Source organism: Sus scrofa, chromosome 3 (assembly GCF_000003025.6).
Source record: "Sus scrofa isolate TJ Tabasco breed Duroc chromosome 3, Sscrofa11.1, whole genome shotgun sequence".
Taxonomy (NCBI): Eukaryota; Metazoa; Chordata; class Mammalia; order Artiodactyla; family Suidae; genus Sus; species Sus scrofa.
In genome coordinates, this window is record NC_010445.4 from 95023084 (window position 1) to 95040223 (window position 17140).

A 17140-nucleotide genomic window follows, 5' to 3' on the forward strand; every position below is an offset into this window, starting at 1 on the left:
TACAAAGGACCCCTTTTATATATTCCAGTAGACTCTAAAAGCCCAAATGATACTGTATTTTCTTTTCCATGGGTGCTTATACTATAACAAGAAGCTCTCTTGAGTGAAGCCTAGTTTATTTAGCTTCTGATGTATCTGACCGGATGACTTGACAGTGAATTCTCCTCTCTAAACAAATACCTTGTTCTTATGCTTCTCCAGCTTCGAGTTTCCTCAGAAGTCATTACTTTTTCTTAGACTCAGGTCTGAGGAGAAATAAAGTAGACTGTCATGCCAATTATGTTAACCTCTGGGAACAAAAATGCTTATTGATTGACCTTCACAAACAACTTTCAAAAGGCTCCAAAGCTTTCTCGTTACTGGATAAAGCTGTGAAAAGATGATTGGGAGGCAAGAAGTGAGCAGAGAGGGTGGGTATCTAAGTAGAAGTCTGACCTAACAGCCCAGAGACTAGTTTTCCTTTTTCAGTCTTAATTTCAGGTGATCTTGTTCTAATTTTATTTACTTCTTTGGTTTTTTTCTTGCTCCAGGTACAATGAAGAGGGTACTTAGGATCCTGACTTCCTTATAGGAGTTAGTAGACCTTAAAGCACTTTTATCGAGAAAGCTATACATATTATGTATATGCAGGTGATTCACACTGTTTACTCCAGATTAACTGAAAATGACTGTGAGGAAATAATACTCACTTGTGACTAAGCAAAGAATTCTATGGCCATTTTTCTTTTCTGCACTGAAGGAGTTAGTTGGACCAAATTATCAGACAGGATATGGACAGGTGCCATTGCACTCAGCTATTTTCCCTTTTGTCAGAGTCTTGACTTGAATGTTTCTCTGGGCAGCTAATCCTTGGCACCGCGGCTTTGTTCTGAGAGTGGCATCTGGCACTAGATTGATTTAACCGAGTCTGAGGTTTGCTCTTTTCAGAATGTGCTCTCTAGGCAGCTTCTGTGTGGCTCTGACATGACCACATGCTGCCGCTGCTTTTCCTGCCTTCTAGCACCACGTGTGAGGCTAAGGCATTCTGACACCTGCCATTTGGAACCTTTACTTGCTGAAAAATGTCAAGATTTTCAGACAAGATGAAGACAGATATAACCGATCATCCTTCCCTTTCTCAGGAATAGGCTGAGGGCATTTGTTCATAGATGGATGGGTTGCTAAAGTGGTACACTTCTGTTTGTTTGGAGAAAGGCACACAGATTTTGTACAGAAGAGTTGAATGTGTTTGTTTATATATTTTTATTCTCCTTTCTATTTGGTGTGATTTGCTCTTTGTGTAAGCAAAGGTTTTAGTGTTTTGTGGGGTTTTTTTTGTTTGTTTGTTTTTTGGTTTTTTTTTTTGGATTTCACTGGATGAACGGTGAGAGTTGGGCACAAGGGGGGGTGCAGTTCTCTTTGCTCTTTATTGTTATTTAGAACCTCACTAGGAAATTGCAGATTTTTGCAGATAGGTTTCTGTTATGATCATGGTGTTATACAGATGCACACACTGATGACTGTCAAATTTTAAAAAGCCAGGAGTAAGACAACCTGTTTGATGTCCTGCTGCTGCTTCTTCCTTTTTTTCATTGAGCCTAAGTGTTCTAAGACCAGAGGACTGATTGGTAAATAAGAACAGGAGAAGTGGTATGACCTGCTGATAATTGATATCCTTCCAGTAACTGATATCTGGCCGACTGGGAAAGGAAGTTGAACTCTGATATAAAATGAAGGCTTAAAAAGCTATTATCATTATTTTGCTTATTCGTACCTTTCAGTCTTACGGATAAATTATAACTGGTTGTGTGCTATTACGTAAACTCTTTCCTTTATTTCTTAAATCTCGATCTTTATCTTGGATCTCAAATCCACTAACTTCTCAGAGACAGTGATGGCTTAATTTGGTATAATTTGGGAAAGATGTTCCACTGACTCTAGTTGTTTTGAATTGCAAAGAAATGTAAAGAGGTTGCATGAGATACCCTATAAGTTTTTATTAGGAGCCAGACCATGTTGAGAGACTGTGGATCACTTGTGAAACTATATTCTCTGACATCTCTTAGAACAAGAACTTCTTAAGTGGCTTTGAGTGCCTCAGTGAAAGGGAGACTGAGTATCGGCCAACAGACTTGTTCCTTGTATTGTAGTTTATGAAGACTAGTAGAATAATAACATCCATCTCTAGCAACTGAAAGGCAATGAGGACTAACGGCTTTTATATTATGAAGAGGGTCCATGAATTAGAACATAAATCTTTGAAAACATCTTATAATAGAAGCCTGATAATTCTTCAGTAAACAAAGCTTCTTGCTTTGGGTCCCAGGTTAACTTGAGTTATACATAAAGAAGGATTCTTATTGCAAATTTAAGTGGATTTTCTTTATCTAGATGCTTCCCACTGTTACAGTTTTTTGATAAAATCACAGAGTCTGTGTCTTAGGTCATGGTTATATACCATAGAAATAGTGTTCAGCTAAGCTTCTTTATCTTATGATTTTCTTTTTGGACATGGATAACATCAAGGCTTAAACATGTAGTTAATTTGCATTTCATCCTAGAAATGAATCATCTTAATATTGCTTCTCCCTGAATCAAACATATCCATATATATTCCTGAGGTATGTTTTATACATTTGCAAGTTATGATCCTAGACAAGATTTGAATTTAGCTGCTATCTTTGGCTCCTCTTAATTCGATGTACAGTAGATTTTCAACAAATAAAGGCCTGTACTGGTTTATGAAGTATTTAAAAATGCCCTGGCATGAAGACTAATACAAATTGACAAAAATATCAAAATAAATCAAATGTATCTTTCAGGTAACAGGCTTTTAAAAAACAATCTCTGTCATGGTGTACCATATATCTTTATTCCTATTAATTTGTAAAGTGGACATATTTCTTATATCCTTAAGTGTGGTTTAGAAACCATAGGACTGGCCAATGACTCTGAAAACAGTGGCACAGAGGTCCATGTTCTTTAGTGCCAGCATGCCATCCAGTGTTCCCAATGATAGCTCAGGCCCATCTGCAGCTGAATGTATTCATTCTATGATGTATTAAAGCAAGTTAGTTGCAAGTTCTCTTTTCCCTCTCTCTTGAAGAGAGTAAATATATTTAGGATGATAGTTATGGTAGGCTTTGCTAAAATAAAACACAACAAAAAAGAAGATACTATGAGTGACATTTATGTATTGCTTATGCGGATGGAAACCACTAAGCTTTCACATTTTTCAAGGGTTTAGTATTTCTTTTGAATTTTTGAGGCTTTAGAACACTGGTTCTCAAAGTATAGTCCTAGACTTCATCAGAATTTAAAACTTTTACATTTCAGAAGACCATTAGAAAAATGAAAAGACCAGCCAAAAATTGGGAGAAAATATTTGCAAATCATGTGTCTAATGAAGGACTTGTATTTAGAATATATGAAGAACACTTTTATAACTCAATAATAAGGAGACAAGCCAATAAAAAATGGGCCAAGATTTGAATAGATATTCTACTAGAAAAGATCAGGAAAAGCCAACAAAGACATTGAATACAAGTTCAGTATCGTCAGTGATTAATAAATGTAAATAAGCCACAAGTAGATACCACTTCATAACTGCTAGATTAGTTATGGTCAAAAAGACAACAGCAAGTACTGTCAAGGAAGTGAACAAACTGGAGTCCTTATTCATTGTACCAAAGCAGTTTCTTTTTTTTTTTTTTTTTTTTGTCTTTTTGTCTTTTGTTGTTGTTGTTGTTGCTATTTCTTGGGCCGCTCCCGCGGCATATGGAGGGCCCCAGGCTAGGGGTTGAATCGGAGCTGTAGCCACCTGCCTGCGCCAGAGCCACAGCAACGCGGGATCCGAGCCGCGTCTGCAACCTACACCACAGCTCACGGCAACGCCAGATCGTTAACCCACTGAGCAAGGGCAGGGACCGAACCCGCAACCTCATGGTTCCTAGTCGGATTCGTTAACCACTGCGCCACGACGGGAACTCCCCAAAGCAGTTTCTTAAAAAAATTAAACTTGAATTTACAACCCAAGATTTCCATTCCTGGGAATCTGTCCAAGAGGAATGAAATGTATGTTGCAAATGAATGTTCACAGAAGCAGTATTTATACCATCAGAAAACTGGAACTAGGAGTTCTTGTCGTGGCTCAGCTCTTAACAAACTCAACTAGCATCCATGAGGATAGCCGGTTCGATCCCTGACCTCACTCAGTGGGTTAAGGATCTGGCATTGCCGTGAACTATGGTGTAGGTCACAGACACTGCTCAGATCCTGAGTTGCTGTGGCACTGGTGGAGGCCAATGGCTACAAGTTCTGATTTGGCCTGAGAACCTCCACATGCCACAGGTGTGGCCCTAAAAGACAAAAAGACAAAAAAAAAAAAAAAAAAAAGGAAAACTGGAACCAACCCAAATTCCTATCCACTGGTGAATGGATAAACAAAATGTGTATATATAAAATAATGGAATACTATTCAGCAATGCAAAATAAGTTTGAAATTCCCTTTGTGGCTTAATGGGTTGAAAATCCAACTGTCTTCATGAGGATGTGGGTTCAAACCCTGGCCTCTCTCAGTGGGTTAGGGATCCAGCATTTCCACATGCTGTGGCAGTGGTAGGCCTGCAGCTATAGCTCCTGCAGCTACAGCTCCTATTCAAACCCTATCCTGGGAACTTCCATATGCTGCAGGTGGAAAAAAAGTACTGATGCTACAGAGGGAATGAGTCTCAAAAGCATGGTGCTCAATGAGGAAGTCATACAGAAAAGACTACCAATTTTATGATTCGACTTATATGAAATGTCCAGGCAGGTGAAAGTATAGAGACAAAAAGCAAATTAGTGGATTGGGGCTGGAGGTGGTAACGAGGACCATAAATGGGCACAGAGGATCTTTTGGGGATGGCATTGTTCTGAAATTGGATTTGGTAGTGGTTGTACAACATTTACTAAAAGTCATTGAATTATATACTCAAGATGGGTCAATTCTATGAAATGTAAATTATGCCTCAATAATACTTTAAAACCTGTGGTCTCAGCCCCATCGGGATCACCAGTTAGAACTTGTTAGAAATGCAAATTCTCCGCTCTAGTGAAGCAGAGACTCTGAGGGGTGGGGCCTGGCAACCTGTGTTTTAACAACCTCCAGAGGATTCTGATGCAGGATTGAGTTTGAGAACCGCTTGAGCATCAAGGAAGGTTAAATGGAGATATATGGGTAGTTTGGATACAGCCTGTGTACATTCAATCTACCCTGTTACTGTAACTGTAGGGAAGGTTTGAATTAAACTGTTATAGTAGAGTTAAAGAAAATTACAGGGCAGTGGGAGTAAAAATAAACTAGCCTTTCATGTTCTTGATATGCGCCTATGAGAAGCTTTATGATTGTGATGTTTGTGTACCACATATATTAGTAAATTCCTGTGTCCTTTTAGGCTTGCTGTTACTTAACGAACGTAGCATAAACAGGTTCATTTGCCATAACGACAGTGGAAGTTTAGATCCTTGAAAGGAATTATTTCTCCTAAATATTTACACAGTGTAATATAGCAGAGCCAGAAATGTGCAGTGATCCCAAAAAAGTAAAGATCTGACCATAGATAAAGAAGTAAATGGAGCAGCCAGCTGAACTGAACAACTCGTTCTCTCCCTGCATCTGTTCAGTGTACTTTTAAAAACCACGATTAGAAAAAGTGGTTGAGCTAGAGTAGTCTTCTTATGTATGTATGGCATGTGCTTTCAGGGTTTGTTTGGATTCCCGCCCCCCACCCCAAGCATTATCTGGGTGGCCAAAAGAAATTCTAAAGTCTGAGGCTACCCCTGAAAGCAGCCTGGTGATTCAAACCGGAGGCTGCTGGTTGCTGAATGTGTTAGGTGAAGTTTCTGGATAGGGTCTCCCTTACATGAGGGGTAATGACTTCTGCAGAGGTATACATTCACTTCGGAGGAAAGTGGAGGTTGGCAGGGTGGATGGTGGGAGGTAAAAACAAACGTTAAGACAAGGGAGAAAAGGGGGAAGTGGGTGACAGGGTGTGAAAACCAATAAAACGTGTGTCATGTATTAGTGGAGTTCACTGACATTGTCAGCAGTAGCATTTGGAAGAATATTAGGGAATGACGTGCAAACCATTGTGATTTCCAAAACTTTGTTCAACTGTAGGTTTAAAAAAAAAACACAACTGGGCTGTTTGTTAGTTGCTGGCAAAGTGTATCTCAGCTCTGTCTCTCTCTACTTATTTTATTTCTCATTGTCTCTTTCCCTTTGCTTCTTTTTTCTTTCGTAAAATCTTTAATAGTTCATATTATATTATTGAGCATTATTATTAGCAAAATGTTAAAATATTATAATCCTCTAAATTGATAATTCTGATTCTGACTTCTGTTATTGGATGGATAATAAAGGAATAAAATATTTTTTAGCAAGTTTTGTTCTGAAAAGTCTATGCCATAGCAATCTGAATTCCCCATATTATTAATGGGTAAATTCCCATAGATGCATTTAAGCTATAATAAAAGAATAAATGAACAAACTTTTCCCTTTGTAAGAAAACTCTACAATTTCTATGTAACTCTTAGATTTATACCTTAAAACAGAATTGCATTTGAAGAAGAATAAATAGATAACCCGGTAATATATGAGTAACTACAAACTGTGCCTCAGAAATTGACAATTTTGAAGTTAACTGCAGGAATCAGGAGAAGCACACTTTTTAGTGTGTTTGGGGCTGCAGGCATGGTGGGTAGGTTGACACCGTGTTCTTTAAATCAGTACATTTGAAAGGGTTGCCCAAAGGACAGTTTAATTATAAAATTAGATCAGTGTTTCTTTCTGGCGCTCTTAGGTTTTGTGACTTGTTAGTAGTGAATGTCGAGTGTTTACAGTACTGCTGCAAACCACAGCCTCTTCCTTGTGCAGCGTGGCCCTTGTCCTTGTGCCTACTCAGACACCACTTTGCACCAGACCCCATGCTTGCTCCTGTGGCTGTTTTCCCCTTGAGCTCCCTATGGCAGTATGGTGCCCTACTTATAACAGTTTCATGTTGGTCTCAGCATTGATGGGGGAAAACATTAAGGAAAGCAGAAAACAGTGAAGGGAAAGGAAAAAGAAAATAAAGGGCATGCTTATCCTGAAGAGTGGTAGAAACTGACAGTTTCTCTTGGTTCCACTCTTTGTCAGAAACCGCTTTTACCCCATGGAGGGACTCAAGCTACAAATAAGACAAGCTCTCCATCATCTTTGTCTTTCAGTTTGTTGATTGGCTTTCCCCCATGACAGCATTTGAAGGTGCCGGTGATTTTGTCAACTCTGTCACTGAATGGTGCACTGACAGCAGTAAAATGATCTAAGCGTATTGATCTGTTAAGCGTAGTGTTCTGGCACATTGTGGCACATTAAGCACCTCAGCATCATTGTGAACACAAGCCTGCATCAGCTTCTCATGGGGGATGAATGCTGCTGTTGTATTTGTGGCTCGGAAGAATAGGTAGCTGGTACTTTCAGGAACCCCAAATTCCAAATTACAGTTCTGTTCGGTAGTTGCCAATTTTGGTTTGTCCTTTTTAGGTTTCTTTTGTGTCTAGAAAGTGTTCATCTGATACAGTATGAGGCAGTGAAGAAAAAGTAGCCAAGGGAGTTCTGTACTGTTGAAACAGTGCTCCTTGGATGTGATAGAATGCCCATTCTGCAGTATACTCACCCTCTGTTTGTTAGACATATTAAGTTCTCCTAGGATTGTTTGGGGTCCTCTGTGTGATTACTGTACTGTTGCTAGACTTGTTCTCTTTGGAAAATGCGCTTTCTTTGAAAGATAGGTTAGAGCTTTAAAAACAAAGAACAAAAAACCAAGACACAAAAATCTGGTAGGAGGATTGCCTCTAACTGGTCTTCCACCAGATGGTGCTAGTGTTACATACCTACAGGAAATTTCCTTTAGTGCCCTTGAAATCTTGAGGTTGTGTATTTCTGCTCTTTTTTATGTTTCACTGTATTTTACCTTTAGTGTTTTTTTTTTTTGTTTTTTTTTCACACACACACTACTTTCCTGGTATACTACTGTCTCACCTAATATCTTTCACGTTGTGGTTAGTGAATTGTTTGTGCCAGGACTATCATGAAAAATAACTTAGGGGATAGATTCACGGGCCAAGGACTAAGTACAGTTTGAAAATATATAAGATGTACTTTTGAATAAAATTTTTTATCATGCATTTGCTTCTTATATGACTTGTGCGTACAGATGGAGAGCTCGTTCTTGATTTTGCTGCTTGGCCATTTTCCTTTCATGTTATAAAACAATATCGTAAAATAGTATTGTTTGAGATCTCCTAGAGGCCTTGCTTGGAAGTTATTAACGACAAGTGATACGTTTACCCATATTTACATTCAGAATAATTTTGATAACTTTAAAAGAAAGTTTGGTTAAAAAAATGTTGCTATCATGTGATATCAGATCTCCCCTCCAGGTAAACATTCGTCATTTGAAACTTGAATTAAAAAATTTTTCTGTTTACAAATATTTTATAGTTATTGCAGAAGAATTTAAAGAACCAAGAATGAAATTAAAGGAACAATTCAGAGTTAAGTACTATTAATATTGCATAAGCTTTTTTCTTCTATATATACTTATAATTTAAAAGTATCAAAGTTTTTTTTGATTATACTTATAATTTAAAAGTATCAAATGGTTTTTTTTTAACCATTTCTTGGGCCGCTCCCATGGCATATGGAGGTTCCCAGGCTAGGGGTCTAATCGGAGCTGTAGCTGCCGGCCTACGCCACAGCACAGCAATGCAGGATCCGAGCCGTGTCTGCGAGCTACACCACAGCTCACAACAACGCCAGATCCCCAACCCACTGAGCAAGGCCAGGGATCGAACCCAAAACCTCATGGTTCCTAGTCAGAGTCGTTGACCACTCAGCCACGATGGGAACTCCTCATGTCATATTTTTATAACCAGCTTCTCCACTTAATACTTGACAATAATAATTTTTAATGACAGTATAGTTTTCCATTAATGAACTCTTTAATGATAGACATTTTGGTTTCAGTTTTTTTCCTTCAGAGCTGTGCTATGGTGAATAGCATTTTTAACTTTTTGTTTAAATTAAAATTTCTTACACATAAGTTCTTAAAACTATAATAGTTCAGAAACAATGCATATTTTTGTGACTTTTGATCTATAATTTTCAAATTACCATCCAACAGAGTTTTACTTTTTAAACATCCTTAACAGTGTCAGATTTTGTTTGTTTCTCTGCATCCTTACCATCACCAGATTGCCTTAGGTACTGCTTATTTGAGATTCTCTGAAATAGCAATTCATCACTAAATAGAGAAATTTAAAATTGCTTTGATTTTTTTTTTTTTTCAGAAATAGGTATCCTTTAAATATGAACTTGTAGATCCCCTTTTATTTATGGTGGTTTGGTTTTTGGCCTTGTCTCCTGTCCCAAAAAATAAACTGCTATCCTTTGTATACTTTGAAATAGGTTATCTCATACACAGAGAAAAGAATTAAGATCTGTGTTGATTAACTTTTTTTTTTTAGCACTTTCTATTACTTGTTAAGAAACAAGTCATTTATCTTCTCTTCGTATAAGTGTTTCTCAGTCTGAAAATTTGGGAGAACTGTTTCTACATAAATTATTTTTGAAACTTTAATGAAATGAGCTATGCATTTAGCATGAGAGCTTTTAGTATCTAATTTTTTGGTGGGCAGAAGGAAGAAGGAAAAGGAACTGCTGCATATTGATAAGGAAAATTAAAAACATATCAGATTTTATTAATTTAAGCGAATGTATCCTGGCTAATTTTTTATATCTTACTAAATATTAATTGTTTTTTCATTTAAGTAGATTAGCTTTGAATTAAATTCTCCCATTATCATAGGAAGCATGCAATTTATTTTAAAATAAAAAATAAAACTATTTTCGTATTTGGGAAAAGAGAAGAGGGAAGGACACTGATACAGAGGCTTCAAGTAAACTTGTAAATGAATGTGAAAACTTTTAGCCCAACAACTTAAAAAAAACAAACAAAACACCAAACAGCTAATTTTCCTCTCTCATGAAAATAATCCCCCATCTCAATTTGGCTAAAAAAAAAAAAATTGTCATTCTTTTGCTGTCAGAATGAATAGTCACTATAAGAAAAGTACTTGGAACTGTGGTTTTAAAAGATTGGTGAACATACAATTTATCTTGTTAAAAGAGACTTACAAACTGCGAGATACAAATTTTGTGGCTTAAACATATATTCTTTTTTGTAAGATTTTTATTTTTTCTATTAGAGTTTATTTACTAAACACATATTCTTTTATTTTTTCTTTTTAAACAATTTTTGTTTTTTTCCACTATAGTTGGTTTACAGTATCCTGTCACTTTTCTACATATATCCTTTTGTGTGTGTGTGTGTGTGTGTGTGTGTGTGTTTTTGCCATTTCTTGGGCTGCTCCCATGGCATTTGGAGGTTCTCAGGTTAGGGGTCCAATTGGAGCTGAAGCCGCCGGCCTACACCAGAGCCACCGCAATGCTGGATCCGAGCCGCGTCTGCAACCTACGCCACAGCTCACGGCAACACCGGATCCTTACCCCACTGAGAAAGGGCTGGGATCAAACCTGCAACCTCATGGTTCCTAGTCAGATTCGTTAACCACTGCGCCACGACGGGAACTCCTATATTCTTTTTAAAAATAAAATTACATTGAAAAATGGTCAGATATGTAACATCATTGAATTTTACTAATGATAAAAAGAATTAGCATTTTTAACTTAGAGTTTTTGTTTAAAACTTTTTAGTGAATTTAAAAGTAAACGCATTGAAAATGTGGGCATTTCACTTGTTTTTTAGGTTATGAGTGTGTGCTTTATATATATTTTTTTAAATAAAAAGACCTAGGAAGACCCTATAATAATGCTGAATTAGATAAAGTGTTTTAAAAATCATAACTTTAACTCTTGAGAATTAGTACATTAACATATAGATCTGATAAAACATGAGTCCATTGGTATCTTCTTTAGTGTACTTTTGTATATCATTCATATCTGTTTAGGCGTTTGTCTAAACAAGCAGTTGAAGGGGCTTTAGAGTACTGTAATAATCTTGAAACCTTTGAGTTCTATTAGAATTGTGTCAGTTAAGTTCCCCCCAAATTATAAATTTTACTCAGAGTCTTATCTGCTTTATGGCAAAATAAATAAAATAATCAAATTGCTAAGATTATAAACCTAATTAGTTTACACCTGAGAGAAATTTGTTTTGTGAAATACAATACCTATTAAACATTAGATATCCAGATTTTGTGCCAAGTTTATTTTTGCTTTCCTCAATATATACTAGAAATAATTGGAATAATTTTCTAGTAGTTTATTGGGAAACTTCTTAATCAACAGAAAGTGGCTTATAAAATCTAGCATACTTTCCACTTAATGTCTATCCTCGAATTCTAAATAGGAAAGGAAAAAGGAGAGCATAGTATTAGCTTTTATAGCAGCTTCTCCTGGAAAAAATCATCACCACTCCCAGCTTGATTTGTTTCATTTAATTCTTGCCACATATACTCTTAGATCCTTATATGTTTTATATTGAAGTAGTCATTGTTGAGGTTTTTCTGTTCATTTAGATTATTAAGGCATTCTGATCTGCACTTAATATTGAACTATTTATTGGACCCATGCTATCTAATAATTAAAGCATATGAAATTTACTACATTTTGTATTGATTTAATATTAATGTTAATCTAAAATCTTTGGGTGCAACGTGTCACATCTGTTTTATATTCCTCTGTTTAAAAGAAGTGGCAGTATGGTATTTGGAGGAATATTTATTATCTGAGTTTTTCTTTGCAACAGTTTTCCTTAGCCCTTGAGAATTATAACTTCCAAGAGACAGTGAATCACCCTGAAAATTCTCAGGTACCCAACTACTAAAGGCCACAGTTAATTGGAATTTTTCTTTACCATTTAAGTTCCCTTTGCTTACATAGTGGTAATTTTGGAGGCTTCTGGCAATGACAGAAAATGAATTTGTGGTAAGATTTTTCTAAAAAAACTCTTTTCTCTTAATAATAGGTCCAGCCTGAACTTCATGGATACTGTTTTGTTTTGTTTTGTTGTTTTGTTTTGTTTTGTTTTAGAAAAAAACTTTGTTAGGCCGAGTGTTCATTTGTGTTTGAAACCAAGTTTTCCATGGCTGGTGACTGAATATTCTTATTTATCCTAAATTTCATGAAATATTTGGTTTTATGCTTTATATGTAACATGCACTCAGATTTTACTATGTCATGATGGTGGCATTTCTGAGCAACAGGATGGGAAACCTTGCTTTTCAATTGAAGAGTGTTCATTTTCCCTGTTGTGAAATTTTTGAAATCTTGGTTGCCAAAAAAAAAAAAAAAAACAACAACTGTAAATCTTTTTGTTGCCCCAAGTCATCTTCTCAAGTCTTGGTGGCTTATACTTGTTGTCAGAGTTCAATCAAGAGTTCTCCAGAGAACTCTTTGGGGTAGCAAATGAACTCTTTCACATTTTACTTATCAGTGTTGAATTGTTACAATGAGGCAAAATGTTAAAAGTTATCTCCTTGACTTGTCTCCTAACTGTGGTAACTATTGAAGAGTCTAGAAAAGGAGAGGTTTCTAAGACCTAATAGTGGATTAAAAACTAAGCACCGGAGTTCCTTTGTGTCTCAGAGGTTAAGGAACCCGACCAAGATCCATAAGGATGCAGCTTTGATCCCTGGCCCTGTTCAGTGGGTTAAGGATCCAGCATTGCCATGAGCTGTGGTGTAGGTCGCAGACACTGCTCAGATCCTACGTTGCTGTGGCTGTGGTGTAGGCCAACAGCTGTAGCTCCAATTTGACCCCTAGCCTGGGAACTTGCTATGTTGCAGGTACAGCCCTAAAAAGCAAATAAAAAATTTAAAAAAAGTAAGCACCAACATGTTTCTGCTTCTGAATCTTGACACTTAGATGGCCACATGGTAGAGAACCAAAGGAATTGTAAGTACTTAAATTAGATGATGTTTCTTTGCATATTATGTCATAAAGAAAGTCTCTAATTTTAAAATATTTAATAAACTATCCAAGTGTCCATCTCCATACAACTGCCATCTGTAGAAGAGTACTTCCGTTGTGGTTTGTAAAGTATATGGAGCCAAAGAAGAAGGAAGAGGATGATATGTGGGATGCTTTGATTAAATAAATGCTGAAATGAAATGGTTTAATACCTTCCTGAAATGGTATGTTTCAAGTTCACGAAAAGATGATTTCAGACCCTCCTGAAAAGAGGTGGAGTAATATTCTGCTGGACCCTTTTCCTTTTTACATTGTGGTTATTAATTATAACCAGATAATAATATAGGCAATGTTTATGGCAGTGAATTTTGTATATATGCACATATTCAGACATGTTTGTGCTTTCCAAGATGCTTCAGAATGATTAATCCAGAGACAAGTCATAAATGTCAGTAACAGATTATAAACACAAGAAAAGCTAAGTATTCCGAAAATCTTGAGGCTGGCATCATGGAGAAGTATCCATTGTGTTTATTTATAACCTCTCTCTTATTACTGACAGAAAAGGACAAAATGAATTCATACGGATTTAAGCCTGTGTATTTCCTCTGTGAGGAAAACAAACATTGCTTAATCACTTTTTATTGACGAAGAATTAAGTATTATAGGTGTCATTGAAATAAAAAGAGAGTGCTTTGCCCTGCAGTTTTCTTTTAATACCTAGTCTCATTCATTTATTTTCTTTGAGCAGGCAGAAAGTTTGGGAAATGATATTTTCCTTTTCTTTCTTCTCAGTATCGTCAGTGAAGCGGGAGCGTCAATCTACAGTGTCAGCCCTGAAGCTAACAAAGAGATGCCAGGACTGGACCCTAATTTGAGAAGTGCAGGTAAGAAACTAAATGCCTTCACAAAAGCATCTGATTTTGATATTTTAGACTTGTATTTGCAGCAAGCAAAATATTTAAATATCCAAGAAATTTTAGAAGACATATTACAGGCATGTTAGAAAGAAAGTGGTTGATTAGAGTAATACTGGGATTTATTGCTTTAAAAAAATGCTTCATAACATTATAGAATATGGTGAAAAATTAGCTCAAAACATCTTTAATAAAATTGTTAGAGTTAATAATAAAAATAATAAAATACTTTCAGTTCTCTTATTATTATTATAAGATATTACTTATTACAACTTTTTTTTGGAGAAATGTGGTTTATTAACATAAAAATATTTACAGTGCAAATGTATGAATACACACAGGCTTTCAGTTTATTGCTAAATATTTGTCAAACGACCAGTTTCTCTTGTCTTGCTAATAGGAATTGTCATTAGTGTATTGTTTAAATTAGCTGGATTTGATTTTAGTTGTATTAAGTTGCTTTGATTTCTGTGATGTGGAATAGTTTAAATCTTGTTTGTAAAGAAATTAAGATATTTTGATACATCTAATGAAAGTAATTGGTATCACAAGCAAAATATAGATCTAGTCAGAGCATTTTTCTGTGTAATAGGTGAATATTTAGACTCCTTTGTTAGAAATAGACTTATGTGTGTGCCTACTTGTTTGTTATTATTATTTTTGAATTTACAAGGCAGAACTTTTAATAAATCAGCGTTAGTCATTATGATAGCTACCAAATCTGGTTTTCATATAGTTCCTTTATTTTTTAATTGAAGTATAGTTGATTTACAGTATTATATTAGTTTCAGATGTACAGCATTGTGGTTCAGTATTTTTATACAGATTATACTCCATTAAAAGTTCTTATCAAATAATTGCTGTAATTCTCATTGCTATACAATATATTCTTGTCATTTATCTATTTTATATATAGTAGCTTGTATCTTCTAAACCCTCAATTTGGAGAAATCCCAAATTAGAAGAAATGGACTTTTTATTTAATTTTTTCATTAAATATTCTCATTAAATTTCACAGACTGTTCTCAAAATGTATTCCTGGAAATATGTAGTTGAAAATTTTTGCATTAGTCTGAAGTTAAAATCTTCTTTCTTAATCCAAAAGAACTTCTAGTTTCCCTTCAGTTGTTCATTCCATGACACAGTCCCCTGTCTAAAATGATCATCTTTTTAAAACTCAGATCCCAGCTCAAAATCTTGCTTCTTCATGAAGCTTTTCCCTATCACACCAACTCAGTGTGTTCTCTGCCTCCTTGCCATGTTTTCTTTTGGTGCTCGCTTTCTAATAACAATAGTAACAACAACAACAATAATAATAATAGGAAGAGGTGTCGTTATAGTAATCATAGTGGGAGCTGCTGATACTAATGTTTTTTAAGTACTTAATACATGTGAAACATTATGGTAAATGCATTGCCAGGGTTATTTTATTTAATGCTCACAATTGCCCTATGAGACAGTTATTATTCCCACTTTACAGATGAGGAAACCAAGACTTAATGAGGCCACTTATCCAAGTAAGTGTGCCCATAATATTTGTGTACCTTATTTTACAATAAAAGGATACTTTTCTTTATAAAAAAAAATAAAATTCCAAGCCTCCCAAGTTGGCAATGAAAGGTAATCTTCCAAAAGGTCATTTGAAAAAAATATTATATGGGAGGTGGCAGTCCTTCAGACTTCCCTTTGCTAAGGGGGCTGCTGTTTCCTCATTACTGCTGTCCTGCGTGTATGCATAACTGCCACAGTATTATAGGTGGGACAGGAATACAACATTCTAACAACACTCCATGAAGATAGGAAATAATAAAAAGGAGAATTGGTATGTAGTCTTAATTACTCTGATTTCAAAATCTATCTGTGTTTTCGGTTTGTGATTCACGGCAGATGTGCCTTCCTCCTTTGGCTCAGCTTGCTTCCACATTGGCAGTGACTATGTTTGATCCATATCAACTCAAAACATCTACCTAGACATTTTGAGGTTTCCAAGTCTGGTCCTGGAAGCAAGTATTGAAAGAATCACAGTCTCCATTCTTGGCTTTCTAGGGCCCACTTCCTTTTCACTTCCTATTTTCTGACTCTTTCCTAGTGATTGATGCCAGGGATGACTTTATACTTCATTTGAGACCTGGCCTACCTATGGATGTGGGGTTTACGTTTCAACTGTCCTTAAGTTTACTATATCAGATATAACAGAACCTCAGCATTCTTACAAGTGTTCAACATATGTAAGAAAATGACCTTTATCTTAACTACATCTTCTTGACCAGTTTATCAACTCATTGGAAACAGAAGTTGTTCTTATATATGCTTACCTTCCCCCCATAATTAATTCATTATACTGAGAGGATTTAAATTGGATGGATAGACTAGTAGATAGTTGGTATTAAAATGTTTATTTTATAGATTTCTGATTTAAAATGGAAAATTAAATATACCAGCGATTCTTTCACTCCCTCCTATAATCTCATTAAAATGACAGTAACTTGATAGAATGAAGGCATAAACTCACTAGGACAAGGAGAATGGGAGAGAAGATAATAGCAGCAATAGTTTTGAAGCTTCTGGAAAGCAGATGCCTGAGTAATAAGTGATCTAGCCCACTTGAAAAAAGTTGAGCACTGAAACAGCATTATAGAAAACCGAACTAACCTGAAATAGATTGAGGAAACCCTAAAGGGTCAGGAAATGCACCAAGCACCTTTAGAGGTATCTTGGAAGGGCTAAGAATGGGTCTAAAATAAGAGGATTGATTAAAAGTCTATTTTAAAAGTTCACTTTGCTGTACAGTAGAAATTGACAGAACACTATCAACCAACTATAGTGGAAAAAATAAAAATCATTAAAAAATTTTTTAAAAAAGCAATTACGCCAAGTTAAACACAGATACCACATAACCCAGCAATCCCACTCCCAGATATATACTTAAAAATTGAAACACTTACTCAGCAAATACTTGACCATCGATGATCACTCTTCACAATAGCCGAAAACTGGAAACAATCCAAATGTCCATCAGCAGGTGAATAGATAAACAAAATGTCGTCTGGAATATTATTTTCAGCCATAAGAAAGAATAAAGTAATGATATGTGCTGCGACATGGATGAACCTTGTAAACATGCTACGTGAAAGAAGCCATACGCAAAAGGTCACATTTGTATGATTTCATTTATGTGAAATGTCCATAAGAGGCAAATCTGTAGACACAGACCCAGCTGGTGGTAGCC

General features: G+C 35.9%; 1 protein-coding gene across 4 annotated transcripts in view; it reads left to right on the top strand.

Moving 5' to 3' along the window:
• Nucleotides 1-17140, top strand: part of SRBD1 (S1 RNA binding domain 1) — a 224887-nt gene that overhangs the window by 114031 nt on the left and 93716 nt on the right. For all 4 annotated transcript variants that reach the window (XR_002342735.1, XM_021087562.1, XM_021087563.1 and 1 more), the window contains exon 15: nucleotides 13790-13881. Coding sequence is in view for 3 of the 4 variants with exons in the window: in XM_021087562.1 (XP_020943221.1) it covers nucleotides 13790-13881 (92 nt within the window). In the remaining variant the exon portion in view is untranslated. The remainder of the gene's footprint in view (nucleotides 1-13789; nucleotides 13882-17140) is intronic.